Source organism: Loxodonta africana, chromosome 25 (genome assembly GCF_030014295.1).
Source record: "Loxodonta africana isolate mLoxAfr1 chromosome 25, mLoxAfr1.hap2, whole genome shotgun sequence".
Classification (NCBI taxonomy): domain Eukaryota; kingdom Metazoa; phylum Chordata; class Mammalia; order Proboscidea; family Elephantidae; genus Loxodonta; species Loxodonta africana.
In genome coordinates, this window is record NC_087366.1 from 48162166 (window position 1) to 48177438 (window position 15273).

Sequence of the window (15273 nt, forward strand, 5' to 3'; positions counted from 1 at the left end):
TTACGAGTAGAAATAAACCAAACCCAGTGCCATCGAGTTGATGCTGACTCATAGCGACCCTATAGGACAGAATAGAACTGCCCCATAGAATTTCCAAGGAGCACCTGGCAGATTCAAACTGCCAACCTCTTGGTTAGCAGACGTAGCACTTAACCACTATGCCACCAGGGTTTCCATGAGTAGAAATATAACTGGAAAATTAAAGTGTTCTGTTTAGCAAAGACATGAATGGAATAATCTATTTTGTCCTTTAAATCTAAAAGGACTGTTGTCTCATCTTCCTAAACCTACATGAGTATCTGTTATTTCTCTCTTCTCATCGCCTTCTCCATTAGATCCTCAAGGAAAGATATAGATATGTAGTAGAGTCTTATCTTTGCAGGGGTTTGGTTTTGAAGTCAGTGCAGACAGCAAAAGCTGTAGATAGTCAAAATTACTCTTAAAGTCCCTTAAATGTAAGTATTATAAACACGGCTTTGTGTACATAACCCACAGGCAACTCTATATCAGTTCCTCTAACTCTTGTCAATATTTCCTTTTCCTCAATTCTTAAATATATTCCTTAAGGATGTTATAAGATGATCACCATCTGCTTGCCTAGCCCCTTTAGTAAAGTGTTTTTCTTCCCAGTTGGTAGTTAGAAAACCCTTAAAAACATTCATAAATTCTTTTCACTGGCCTTGCCAACAGGCTTTGGGTATATGTCTGTTTATTTAATATAAGAATGGAATGGGTTACTGCTGAATGTCTAAGGTTCAATTCAAACAATTAAATATTAAGCCTTAAGATGTGATTTGCCTGTACCCTGAATGCAGAGAGACAGAAGCAGACAGTCAAAGAGAGGGAGAGGGAGAAAGAGGAAGAGGCAGAGAGAGGTGGAGTTAAGACAACAGAACTAGCCTTCCCCAACACAGGCTCCTCTACAAACACTTCAAGAATCTATTGTAGCCCACTGTGCTCCTCATCTCATATTCTGAAGCCATAATAGTCACAGTGCCCCACAGCTTGCACCTCCCTGCTTTCCAGCCAAGGAGAGGGCCTGCAGGTTCCATCAAACAAAGGAAAATCTCCTCCACCCCACGTCTCCACTCAAAACTATAGGGCCATTCAAACTCGCTATGCCAAAGGCTTATTTTAATCATAGTTAACACCTAAGTAAGTTAATTGGAACAGCAAATGAGATATTCTAAATTCTACATCAGGGTGCTCTCAGCGTTAATACTTTTGACCTCCGGATAAGAGAGACATTCGATATTAGACAGTTCTTATAAAACTCAGGAGAACTGAGGCTTGACTACTCTCTTTAAAAGCTGATACTAAATAATCATTAACAGCAAAACTTAATTCTACTTTTAGAATTATAAAACGTAGGCCTTGGATTTTTGTTTGTTTTTTTATCTCCAACATGTATAGAGGATTCCAACATTTAGAGCAAAGATCAGCAACTGTTCCAAGTTTAGAGAGGGAGAGGGGAGACAGAGAAAGGTGGTACTGCCTGCTGGCCATGCCCCCCTTCCTTTCTACTGTGTCCTTTTTCCTCTTTTCCCAAATCTTGCTGTTTAAGAGGCAATTCAGTGAAGTAGCAGCAAGGGTAAGTGGTAGGATCTAAGCCTTGGGGCCAAGGTTGGTGAGAGAAAAGCAAGGGAATTTGATCCTTTCTGTGCTACTCAGAATAATTAAGGGGCTGCCTTTTTTTTTTTTTTTTAGTACTTTTGGCCAAATCCTCAACTACAAACTTACAATGATTTATGGTGTATTAAAAGTTGTTACTTTGAAGCAATAGCTTGAATTGATTTTATTCACACTTAAAACAAAAGTCATAAATTATCTAGATTTCACTTTGTTATTCTGTGACAGGCAATAGAGAAAATACAATATAGAAAGATAACACTAGTAAATGAGCCTAAAGCTATATTTAAAAAAAAATAAAACCTTTACCAATAACCTAACAGTGAGTTTCATTCTAACGAACATGGATATTTTATTCTGTAATCTTGTGTCTAGTGTATGCACTGCACCCTAAATTTTTACAATATTTTACTAATACTTATGGAGCATTTCCTATGAACTAGACCCCTCTAAGCATTACAAACATAGCCACATTTTTACACACATACCGTGTGCCTTCTGTGTTTGTCAGCAGTGCCCTCACCCCGTGAGGCACCCTCACAAGCACCACCATGCCCATCCTCTTCCACATGTTGCTGTAAAAAAAAAAAAAATTAGTACAGCACACTTAAGAAAATACGAGGGATGGGGGGCGGGGGGGTGGGGGGGGTGTGGCCGGTAAACAGAAGGTGTGCGTTATTTGCATAGTTATTTGCATAAAATACCAGTACTGTCTTATGATTGGGTCCTGGGTGACGTACATGGTTAAGCCCTAGACTATTAGCCAAAAGGTTGGCAGTTTGAAAACACCCAGAGGTGCCTTGGAAGACAGGTCTGGAGATCTGCTTCTAACACGGCCTTGAAAACCCTAGAGAGCAGTTCTACTCTGCACATGAGGTCACCATGAGTCAGAATCAATTCAATGGCAACTAACAGCAATGTTATCCTGTTTTATAGATAACGAAGCTGAGGCATGGGAAGTTAAAAAACTGTCCAATGTCACAAACCTAGTAAGTGTGTGATTCAGGATTCAAACCCAGGTAGTCTATTTCCATAGTTCATGCTCAACTGGTGCTTCTCAAACTTTAATACACACGTGAACTACCTGGAGATCTTGTTAAAATGTAAACTCTGATTAAGTCAGTCTAAGGCTGGGCCTGAGATCTTAGATCTCCAAACATCTCCTACTTACATCGATGCTGCTGGTCCACAAGATCACACTTTCAGTTTCAAGATTCTAAACCACTTTGTTTTGTCACCTAACTAACCACTAAGAAGGGTTTACTTACTACTGACCTGAGCCAACAAGCTTTTAGATCCTAAATTCAAGTTCTGAACCAAGGTTCTGTTTTTAAGCCATGTGAAAAGTTTCAACGAAGTTTAAGACCTACCTAAAATACACTGATTTGTACAATGTCCTTTTTTCTACTCTAAGGATGAAACATCTTTTTCCCTCTCCCTATGCAAATATACAGAAGAAAAACAGCTCTTATTTTTTTTTTTTTTTTTTGGCAAACAAGCTTTTCAATCTGGCATTTGACAGAATATTACGTGTAAAAACAGATACATCATTAAGACACCAAATTCTTGACTAGTCAATCCTCAAATATGCCACAAAAAGCTGCCAAAGACAGCCTGTCTCTGGATTTCTCCAGCTCAGCAACTTTTTAAAAGAGGGATTACAAAAAGAAATTGTTCCAGGTAGTCATGCTTCTCTATTAAAAACAGCGGGCATTAGGCCCTAATATTTAAAGACATCTCTGACGTAAATTGAAACTAATTTCCTTGTTTGACTCTAGACAAACATTAAAATATATCTGAACCTCTTTCTTTTTTTCAAAATCAAGCTGTTTCTAAAAATTATCTTGTACAGTCCCTTTTAAGGTCTATGCAGATTTTTCTTTTTTTCTGCATTCTGTTTTTTCTCCTTATGGGATACATGAGCAAGTGTACTCAAGGAATTTATTACGCTTTGGAAATTAAAATCTAGTATTACTGATAACAAATCAACTATGAGAAAGCTTTCTCCAACAGGTACCACACCTTTCAAAAAAAATCCATGTTCTAAAATCACCTTTTAGAATGATGTATTTCAATGCTCTTTCCTAAATCTAGAGAAACTACTTAAAGAAAAGAGTAAGAAAGGAACAATTAATTATGGCACACCTACCCATACGAGTACAGGCTTTGGAAATAGGCAGATCAGAGTTTAATTCTGGCTCTGACCTTTAGTGACTCTGGGCAGGCTTATGTAAACTTACTGCGCCATTATTCTTTGTTTTACATGTAGTACTCAATTACATATAATAAGAGTAATTATTATTGCAATAAATAATACAGAATCCTCTTCATAAAAGAGAAAAGTAAAGCTCATGGAATTTAGGAAACTTGTTGAAGATCAAATAACTGGAAAAGACGGAATTTGTACCTAGCTTTTTTTTTAAATCTGGCTCACAACTCAGACTTTCTCTTCTGAGCCATATATTGCTTCATTGATTGCCTAACTGAGGTTAAATATGCCCCATACTCAGAATGGATCTTTAAAGAAGCCTATACCTGTCCACATGGGGTCGCCATGAATCAAAATCAACTCGACAGTAATTGCTTTGTTTTTTATACCTGTACTGCAGCACGAAAGCCACCTACACCATTAAGGTATCTATACTTAGGGTACTACCTGGTACTAAGACAACTCATTATGAAATATCAACTAACTGAGAAAAGCCTCTAGGTAGTGCAAACAGCGCACTCAGCTAACCAAAAGGTCGGAGGTTCAAGCCTACCTAGAGGAACCTTAGAAGAAAGGCCTCTCACTTACTTCTGAAAAATCAGCCACTGGAAACTCTATGGGAAGTGGTTCTACTCACGGATCGCCATGAGCTGGAACTGACTTGATGGATGGCAACTGGTAAACTGGTAACTGGGGAAAATAAAAGTCAATCTCAGGTAACCTAAGAAATACAGATGTAGCTAATGACAAAAATGACTCAGAAGATTAACCGCTAAGGCCATCCCGGTTTTCCAATCTCAACAACATCTGTTGAAAACCTACTCTGAAAACATGGTGCTGTTCTAAGTGCCCAGTTATATTTTTTCCAAACATTATGACAGGAGCGAAGACTAAAGACCAAGACAACTTAAAACAGGAAAAATAAATTAACCTAAATCAAAATATCTAAAAACTAATGCTTTAAACGATAAAATTTACTTTGACTGCATCTCAAAACATTCACCTGAAAGTACAGCTAGATGCTGTGTAAAAGTGTCCTTGAGTGAGAGAGGATGTGTCTACACACATGCATGATCCTGGAGGTAGCACAGTGTCATGGTTTGTAGCTTGGGCTTGGGTGTCAGAAAGACCTGAGTTCAAGATCCAGTTTTGTCACTGGGTGATCTGGTAAGTTACCTCTTTAAGCCTCAGTTACCTCAACTGTCAAATGGGAATTAGAAAAAAAAAAAAGCATACTTATTTTATAAGGTTGTTCACTTAACACTTTATTGAGGGTTCACCTTGCCACCTGGCATGCGCTGGGCACTGTGGGTTAGGTGTAAAAATGCAAGTAATGTGCTGGGCTTTGTGCCAAGAACAGAACAGAATTTTTGTCTGTTTTGCTCCCTGCTGTATCCTCAGCACCCATAATGTGACTGGCATGCAGAAGATGTACAATAAATATTTATTAAATGAATACATTATTTAGAGTCAAGTGGGCCAGAAATACCCTCCCTGACTCTTGTTTGGATTTGGCCTCTGAGCATATTCATTTTTAAGCCTCACTAAAAAAAGAAAATTCAAATCTCTTTCTTTTATTTCTAATAAGAGTTAGCAGTTCAGCTCCTGAGGCTCCATATGAGATTTTCGGTTTAAAGCACACACAGATTTAAAGCACTTCTAATTGAACATTTCCTACAATAAAACATTAACACATACAAAGAACTAAATTAGAATGCATCCTCATGTATTCACCCACTAGCTTCAATGATTATCAACACATTTCTTACTTCATTAAAATGTTTCAAAAATCTTAGCAACATGAGGCTAAACACCCATCTATTCAGATATGCCTTTCCAAGAGAAAGGAGATGTAATTATGTTCTCTGATACACCTGTGCTTCTCTCATCAGCTCTCTTACAAGATGGCAATACACAGCAAAAATAATTTTGTATTTTCTATCACCAAAATGATTCTCAGGTTGCTGTGAGAGGTGACACAGTGGGTCAGCCCAGGGCGTATGATCTTTACACTAAGGACATTTTGTGTAAAGCAATGGCAGCCCTCCCAACTGATATATTCTCAATGTTACAGATACATATTAGGCACTTATCACTCCTATAAACTGATTTAATATGTATATTTATTCTCACTTTATATCCATCACCAATGTTAGCATCCATGTGGCACAAACCGTTAATCTCCCAGATTTTTTTCACAGTTACAATGGCTGATGGAAGCCACCCTACTCCCTCTTCTGGCCCAGACTGGGGCCAAGTACAAACCCTCTATCTCAGATTAGCAGCCAAGTTGGATGCTACACAATCCTTACTCAGAGGTTCCAGAGAGCCGCTCACTTATCGGGGGACAAATAGTTACTCAATCTCAACACAGTGCTTTTTTTCTAAACCAATGACCAGTCCCTGAGCTAATACACACATAATTTTGATAAATAAAATTAAGGTTACAAGTTCTATAAACATGGCAACTTAAGATACAGTGAGAAACACTTACTGCCCTAATTTCAGATGCAGGGAAATCAAAGCTATACACTTCTCAGTCAGGGGGACTGTCCAATAAGAACCTGGAAAACCACCAGTCAGGAAGCAAGAGAGAAAAACACTGCACCACAGGCAAGGATGGACCAGGGAACCTCTTACTCCCAAGATTCTATGGTTACAAGTAGATTTCCCAAAGGGATAAAACCAGTGACCCTCAAATTTCAGGTTTCTTCTGACTTGGGCCATATGTCCTTACACCGCCAGGGTGATCTCATCTGCCCCCCTTTTGAACCTAAACCAAACCCAGTTGCAGACTTAGAAAGGATTACTGTTCGCAGCAACAAAACTGATTTTCTACTGCACCCAGATGGCTTTTTTTTTAATGTCCCTTTTTAAGTTACCAAAGTTAAAGTAAGCGAAGCAGACTTTCCCCCTTGATGATACGTATACCTCAGCTGATGTTCTTTAACATTAAACTAAGAGTTAAGCTGTTAATAAGTCCTTGAAATCTGGTATTCCCATAAAACATTCACATTAACTCAAGCGAAACATCAAAGAGCATTACATAGGGAGTCATACGAATGGCAGTGAAAAGAACAGCCCTTATGATACTGCCAGCATCATTTTATCTCAAGTTGTCATTCATAGCATGAAAGTATATTTTAAGACTAATATCAAAATGAAGCCCTGGTGGCACAGTGGTGAAGAGATCAGCTGCTAACCAAAAGGTCGGCAGTTCAAATCCACCAGCCGCTCCTTGGAAACCCTTTGATAAAAAAAAACACCTACCTTACAGAGCTGGTGAAAGAAGCAAATGAGATAACCTATAGTAAAAGGAGAAACCCTGGTAGCATCGTGGTTAAGAGTTCGGCTGCTAACCAAAAGGTTGACAGTTCGGATCCACCAGACGCTCCTTGGAAACCCTGTGGGGCAGCTCTACTCTGTCCCATTGGGTCGCTATGAGTCGGAATCGACTCAACGGCAACGGGTTATTTATAAAAGTGCCCAGCATTGCGCACAATGCCTGGAACACTGTTGGTGATTGACTAATAAGCAGTAATGACAACCATAATCAATACAGAAGATGATGACAGTTAACACTTACGAGATACTTGTTAGGTTTCGGGCGTGAGGCCAAGTGCTTTACATGCATTATCTCATTTAATCTTGCAAAATCTCATGAGATCTCTTTAGATACTCTTGTTAGTCTCATTTTATGGATTAGGAAACTGAATTTTAGAGATGTTATCAAAATACTGACCTGAGTCCCCAGAGACATGCTCCTCTTTCCCTTAAATACATAACATTTTGCAAAGCGCTGGTGCGTGCAAATCTAAGACTTCTGTCTCTAAAAATAAAACTGAAGAACTTCTTTGGAAGAATTGCCACTAAGCTGTCTCTATTTCTGACCTAAAGGCTTAAGAGCTGTTTAAGGAAAGGAGGGGACGGTATAAGTATGTTCTCTGACACAACTGTGGCTCTCTCATCAGCTGGCTTACAAGAGCATGGAGCAATTAAGATGGCACAGCACAGCAAAAAAAAAAAAAAAAACTACTAGCAATGAGCATTCACAGAAAATACTGTAATCAATATCTCTCTCTCTCAACCACTCTGCTATTTGAGCCTTTCTGATAAAAAGAAAACAAATCTCAATGTAATCCAAGTAATTCTGTGGTTAATTCCAAAATACTGCTTCATCTTTTAATAAGTTTACCATTTCTTTTTTGTAATAGACTTTTTAAAGATACTGAGGAAAACATAAATCACTTCGACCTAAATCTATAAATTATAGGACAGCTACAAATTACCAGAGAGGATTTTACAAATAAAATCTCATCTGTACATTTTTTCTAATCTCTAAAAGAGTTCTATTTTATTACTAACTTTCTAGCACCAGAGAATGTATAATTACTGCTGACATCTGACAAGTTTCCCACAGGAATGAAAAACCTTAATTAATAACAAAGACATGGGCTCTGCATTCAGTACTAGCTGTATAACTTGGCAAGCTATAACTTCTCTAAAATTTAGTTTCCTTATCCATAAATGGGAATAATAAGAATATCTGTAGAGACCTCATGAGATTTTGCAAGATTAAATGAGACAATGCATATAAAGCACTTGGCCTCATGCCTGAAACATAACAAGTATTCCGTAAGTGTTAACTATAACCATCTTCTCTATTGATTATGGTTATCATTACTGCTTACTTATCAATCACCTACAATACCCCAGTCATTGTGCACAAGGCTGGATACTTGTATCACAGGTTATCTCATTTGTTCCTTTCACTAACCCTGCAGAGCAGGTGTTTTTATTATTATTACTAACCTCTTTTTACCAGTGAGGAAACTAAAGCTCTGCTAGTAGTTATCCAGGCTCATACAATTAATAAATGGCATAGCCCAAGTCTGAACCAGAGTCCATCTGATAACAAAGCTCCTCGACAGATACAACATGCATATTAACAGGTTCAAATTCCTCTACGAGGGTTAGTAATGATTCCTTACCCAACAGACATCATAGGTGATATTTTTCTATAAGTAGCCACACTAACTTGGGAATCTCTCAGCCAAAAAGAGAAAAACCAAATTCCAATTCCAACTCTTGATCTAGTTAGTTCATCTTTCATCTCTTAAATCCTCATTTCAGGGATGAGGGTGGTGAGTATGATAATGCATCATATTTACATAATGCTTTAGTATATTAGCTCATTTGATCTTCCCTGGAATCCTTAGGAATGATCACCCGCATTCTGTAGATGAGAAAGGTGGAACTCCAGAGATTATGTGACCTGCCCAAGGTCACAAATCTGACAAATAATGGAACCAGAGCTTGAACCTAAGACTTCTTACTCCAAGCACAGTGCTACTTTTCACAAGACAGCATAGACAAATAGATAAATAAATACTAATTAAGAGTAATATCCCTGACACAATGTGAAAATTGTAACCAATGTCACGGAACAGGTTGTATAAAAATTGTTAACTGGAAATCTAATTTGCTGGGTAAACTTTCACCTAAAACACAATTAAAAAAAAAAAAAAAAGTAATATTCCCCCCCAAAAAGTAATCCACACATCATACTCATTCTCATCAATGATCGAAGCAAAGCAATGTTGCAGTTCTCCTAATTACAACATTTAAAGCAAAGAAAATAGAGGAGCAAACACTGTTCAAAATGGTTGGTCACTGGACCTATAAGGAAGGTAGAAGGTCAATCAGTCTCCAAGATAACAAATTAAATTATCTACTTGCATTAAAAGAAAAATGAAGGAAATATGGCATAGAACTATACTTGAAGACTTAATTTACATAAGCAAGGGAGAACGGTCAGAATTGGTAGATATTGGTGGTACTATAAGACACAGTTCCTACATCTAAGAGTTTCCAGAGAAGACAAAAAATTATTTATTAAATATTGATCCAAATAAGTAACTAGAATACAAAGTGGTAACTGAAATAAAAGATGTATGCTATGAGTACACGGCGAAGGGAGTACCGCCCCACATAAACTGGGGCACTAGGGTAATTTTTTCATCTGTAGAAAGAAAAGGGAAAAATTAGGATATGTCTCAAAATGGAAGAAAAGTAGTTATACAGGGAGTAAGTGTACTGCTGTGGAACCCATTCTCCATTTCTAGCTTAGGCTCCACTGACTTCTCTTTTAACATCTCCTATGCACACATGAATCATTTAACCACTCAATAGATCGATTTTCACCAAGTGTATTGCATATTCTATTCATTAAAGGTTGGACCACAGATTATAACTGAATCCATTTATTTGACCTGGACTGATAAATTAATGATTTAAAAAATAGTTATCACATGGATTATTTCATGCAAAGTAAGTCCAGGCATTTTAAAAGAAACTTGTAGAGGCACCTGCCAGCTTGAAAAAAACCTTACTACAGATCAGTGATATAAAAAGGGCAAGTTCAGGAAATTCAGTCAAAAAGCAAAGACAGAAGAAGGTGAACCTGTCTGAGGAAAAGTCCTAGCTAAGCTGAGAAACAGAAGAAAGGCTCTAAGCAGGCCATTACTGACAACTGCTGGACATTCACCTAATACTGACTTGGCTATAATGTCCTCAAATTTTAGTCCCCAAAAGATCAATAAAGTAGGCAGAGGGTACAATATGAAAGGAATGTGTCTCTGTCCTTTAAGTAAGCAGGTCTTAAAATCTAGTGGACATCAGTATCACCCATGGAGCTCGTTGTTGTTGGTACTGCGCGCCATCAAGTCAATTCCGACTCAGAGAGACCCTATAGGACAGAGTAGAACTGCCCCATAGGGTTTCCTAGGCTGCAATCTTTATGGGAGCAGATTGCCTGGTCTTTTCTCCCAGGGAGTGCCTGGTGGGTTCGATTCATTGACCTTTGGTTAGCAGCCAAGCGCTTAACCACTGTGCCACCCAGGCTCCTTAGGCAGCTTTTTAGGAATGTAGGTTTTTGTGCCTGAAGTACTAGGGATTCTGAGGAGAGGCACAGAAAAACACATTTCTAATTAGTAATTCTGACAGAGGTGAATGGAGGGCCACACTGAGAAACACTGCAATGTTCCAGGCACCATCCTACGCATTCTCAAGGAATCCTCGTGAAGATCACATGAGGTAGACAGGTACTACCCCTGTTTTATGAATGAGCACAGAGAAGTCTAGAGTTAAGATGCCCAATATTTAAAAACTAAAAAGAAAGAAAAAGAACAGAAGGAAAATTTGTTTTATCAGACATTTAAGACTAACCTAGAGAAAGAAGCTGGTGTTCTAAAAATCTTTAGGAAAAAAGAATAAGTCCATCAGAGAGCTTCATTATGTTGTGGAATTCAAAAATACAAAGAAGTAAAAGGCCAATATTGAAAATTATAAATAGCTGTTTAAATAATCACTTAAAATGCAACTCAAGTATGAATAGGCTGAGTGTGGTAGAAAGTCAAAACACATTGGTGTTTAAAATTTGCATTATTTGAGTTTTAATCTTTTTTTTTGTTAATTTTTATAGATGAATTACTCATCTATCAATATTTACTTTGATATAACCATTTTTGATGACTATTTAGAATTAGTTTTGATACTAAGAATTCTGCCTCTGGCCCAAAGTACACTAGTTCTCCTAACCAGTGGTACCAGCTGACCAAGAATGACGATAAAATAGGGAAAGTTTCAAAAAGTATCAGAAAAAATGTCACAGATTGTATCTGTAGGCACTACAGTTTTACGAGGCTCTGATAGCCCTGCAAATCTCAGACATTCAGATGCTTACTGATAGTTCTTAGGCACTCAGCACTGCTCTATGCTCTGGGAAAGCATGGAAAAATAAGATGAGGTCTCTGTCCTCAAGGAGGCTAAAACCAGAAGGGAAAAACTAACAAAACCTAGTAATATGAAGTATATATAATTAAGAGCTGAATTCAGTAACACTGGAGTCCCTGGGTAATGCAAATACTTAACATGCTTGGCTGCTAACTGAAAGGGTGGAGGTTCAAGTCCATCCAGGGGTGCCTCAGAAGAAAAGCCTGGCGATCTACTTCCAAAGTCAGCCACTAAAACCCCTATGGAGCACAGTCCTACTCCGACACGTATGGGGTCACCCTAAGTCAGAATGGACTCCACAGTGACTGGTACTGGTATCTAAACCAAAAAAACCAAATCCGTTGCCATCGAGTCAATTCCAACTCACACACGAACTAAATGCTGCAGATTACGGAAGGAAATCTGTGAGAAGTAGAGCGAGGAAAGAACATTTATTAAGTATGAGTAACTGCTGTACAGCAAACACTTTTACATGTGTTATTGCTTCTAATCCATGGAATAATCCTGAGAGGTAGGGTTCAGAAATGAAGAAAACCAAGTTCAGAGCAATTAAGTCGTCACCCAAAGTCACACAATTAACAAGTGCCGCTTCTGAGGATAAAAACCCAGGTCTGGGAATGCCTCCAGGCAGAGACAGTACTGCAGGTAAAGAAAATAACACAAGGGAAAATATCAAGGTGAGAGCACTTGAGCAATGAGGAAACCTGTGTGACTAAAACAAAGGGCAATCTGGGAGATAAAGTTGGCCAGAGTTGAGTCAAATTAGAGAGGACCACTACTTACGCTTGATGAGCTAAGAATCGGTCATTAAAGAGATATTTCAGGAAGACTAAACTGGCAGCACTTCACAAAACAGGCTGAAGTGGAGAGGATCTACAGACAGGTATAATCAGCTAGGAAACAGCTGACATAATCTATAAAGGTAGTGAGAGAGAGAACAGCTGCCCGTAACAGCCAAAGCTGGCCTGGCACCATGGGCCTGACCCGGTATTGCCGGGCGCTGGCTGGGCACTCAGGGCTAGGCTATGGTGTTTTCTTGTTAAACACGATTTCATAAGCACTAGCCACAGAGAAGGCCAGTCTGTGACCATGATGGGAAAAAATAAATAAGACCACTCCATAATTAGGCCTCAACACAAACAAAACACGAACATTGTTCAAGCTACAGGAATGATCAAACATCCCCCACTGTGAATGCTCTCAATGGCTCCTGTTTCTTTACTGGGTAATGTTTATTAAGATGCCCAGTCACAGAATTATCTCCATTCCTCACAGCATTCAATCCAAAACAAAGCTCTTCTTTGAATTCTCCCCACAATCACCTAATGCAAGTCTAATCCTGTAAGAAATCCCTTCTAACGTCTCTTACTGAGATACTCCACAGCTCCCCGTGGTGTCAGTTCCCTCATTATGAGTTAATAAACCCAACTTTTTTCAACTACAGGTATGTTCCTTGGGGTATCTGGCTGGAAGGCATTGACAGAAATGAGAATCTACTCTAGGATGGTAGCCTTTCCTCCATTCCCATGCCATGGCTCCCGGTTGGGGAATGGAGGAAAGAAAGTGACATATCCAGGTAAGACCTAGTAATAGGCAATCTAGAAGGAAAAAAAAAAAGTCAAAATTTGTATACCATCTGGGAGAGTATGTGGCATCTGGCTGAAATATTATGAACTTAGAGTGGAACTACTTAAATTTGTTCATTTTTTATGGACTGCAAAGAAGATAAAGAAAGGTAGGTAAGTACTGAATAGGCAATTAGAGATTTAAAACTAGCGATGCCTGGGTCCTATTCCCAGAGATTCTGATTTAATTGGTCATGAGTGGAGCCTGAGCACCAGGAGCTTTAAAAGTTCCCCAGGTGATTTCAGTGTACTTCCAAAGTTGAGAACCACTGTCTTAAAGAATGTCCATGGCTTGTGGTTGGGAGGAAAAAGGAAAAGATGGAAAAAGACCCAAGGAAGTACTGCAACACGAAGATAAATGAAAAAAAAAAAAAAGTTTGAAGACTTGAGCAGTTGATTCCCATATATATCGGGAATAAGGAAAATGACAGAAACAAGACAGGAATGTGCGGGTAGGTTTAGGTGGCTGGAAAGCATGGTCAACTGAAAGACAATATGCTGCATTAGCAGAATCCTCAAATAGGAGATTTTCAATCTATGGTCCTTGGAGGGTGCCTGGATAACAACTACACCTACTACTACAAATAGATGTAATTGTGTTCAGTCTGTTTTTAAAAATTGACATAAATTCCTCCAGCCATTTTTCCTACCTTATTCCCACACTGCCATCTAGTGGTTCAGGATTGCAAGGCGCCAACTTGAACTGAAAAGTGACTCCTTGAGGGCTCTGTGTGAACGCGGTTGATTGTAAGACAGATATTAAACCAAAAAAAACAAACCTGTTGCCATCAAGTCAATTCTGACTCATAGTGACCCTACAGGACAGAGTAGAACTGCCCCATAGAGTTTCCAAGGAGCACCTGGTGGATTCGAACTGCCTACCTTTTGGTTAGAGTCATAGCTCTTAACCACTACGCCACCAGGGTTTCCAAGACAGATACTAAAGACCCTAAAGATACTAAAGTTTCAATTCTAACGTTTTCCTTTGTTTAATTAGGGTAGAAGTCAGACTTAAGGTAAAGTTCTTTTTAGGGGTGGTTAATATGTTCTAAAATTTATTATGGTGATGGTTGCCCAACTCTACTAAACACCATTGAATTGAATTTAAATGGTGAATTGTATCCCAGTAAAGTTGTAATAAAATGGAATATATATATATATATATATATATATATATATATATATATATATATAAAAGCAGCTTTAACCCTAGCAAGATGCCCCTCAAGTACAGAAATAAATTGTCTCAAGAATTTGTAGGAAGTCTAAAAAAGAATGTCAGAAATCATTCGATCGCTTTGTCTCAAATCCTCTTCATTTCAAAAAAGGTAAAATTGAGGCTCAGAGAGATTAAACTACCCCACTCACCTAGATAGTAAAAATGAGGCCAAAAGAAGGGAACTATTAACTTACAGCCTTATCTTGTCTCCCAGTCCATGACTTTTCTTAAGCTTGGTTCTCAGCAGCACCAGAGTTTGCTGTGTGGGAACTCACTAAGTGGAGGTCTCATCCACACCAGTGACTTCAAACAGGAGTAGTATCACCATTAGTCCAACAATTCTAGCTCAAAACCCTGCACTCATCCTTCAGTCCTTTGTTACCCTTTAATCAGTCAACAAACTGGGTCATCTCTTCTCTCAGAAAGTCTTGTTTTGTTTCCGGCCCCTGCCACCCTCCTCCTAGTGTAGGCCTTGAGAGTAGAGCAAATTTTCTCTTAACTGGAATCTTCCTCTTCAGTCTTCTACCACTTCTCCCCAGTCACAAAATTCACCCAACCCAGCACTCCTGCACAAACTGTCATAATTCTATGTACTCAAAAATCTTTTTGGGCTCTTCAATACCTACAAAATAAAGTTCAAATTCTTTAGCCTGATTGTCAAGGTCCTCTGTATTTTGTAATCTGTATCTCTTACAACCTCCTCCACAAACAATGCTGCATTGTTGGTCTGTTGCACAATCTATATGAATTTCCCTATTAGTTATTCTCTATATCATTTATTTGACTAATATCATGTT

At 38.5% G+C, this 15273-nt stretch overlaps 1 protein-coding gene across 8 annotated transcripts in view; it reads right to left on the reverse strand.

Annotated features, from left to right (window-relative positions):
* SMYD3 (SET and MYND domain containing 3) overlaps nucleotides 1-15273 on the reverse strand; it is a 783945-nt gene that overhangs the window by 730520 nt on the left and 38152 nt on the right. For 3 of the 8 annotated variants that reach the window (XM_064276780.1, XM_023549332.2, XM_064276779.1), the window contains one exon: nucleotides 2118-2204. The exons of 1 other annotated variant lie outside the window; for it this stretch is intronic. Coding sequence is in view for 6 of the 7 variants with exons in the window: in XM_023549332.2 (XP_023405100.2) it covers nucleotides 2118-2204 (87 nt within the window). In the remaining variant the exon portion in view is untranslated. Of the gene's footprint in view, nucleotides 1-2117; nucleotides 2205-4426; nucleotides 4529-15273 lie in introns of those variants that run through there. 4 more of the 8 variants (XM_064276777.1, XM_064276778.1, XM_064276776.1 and 1 more) reach the window with 2 other exon arrangements.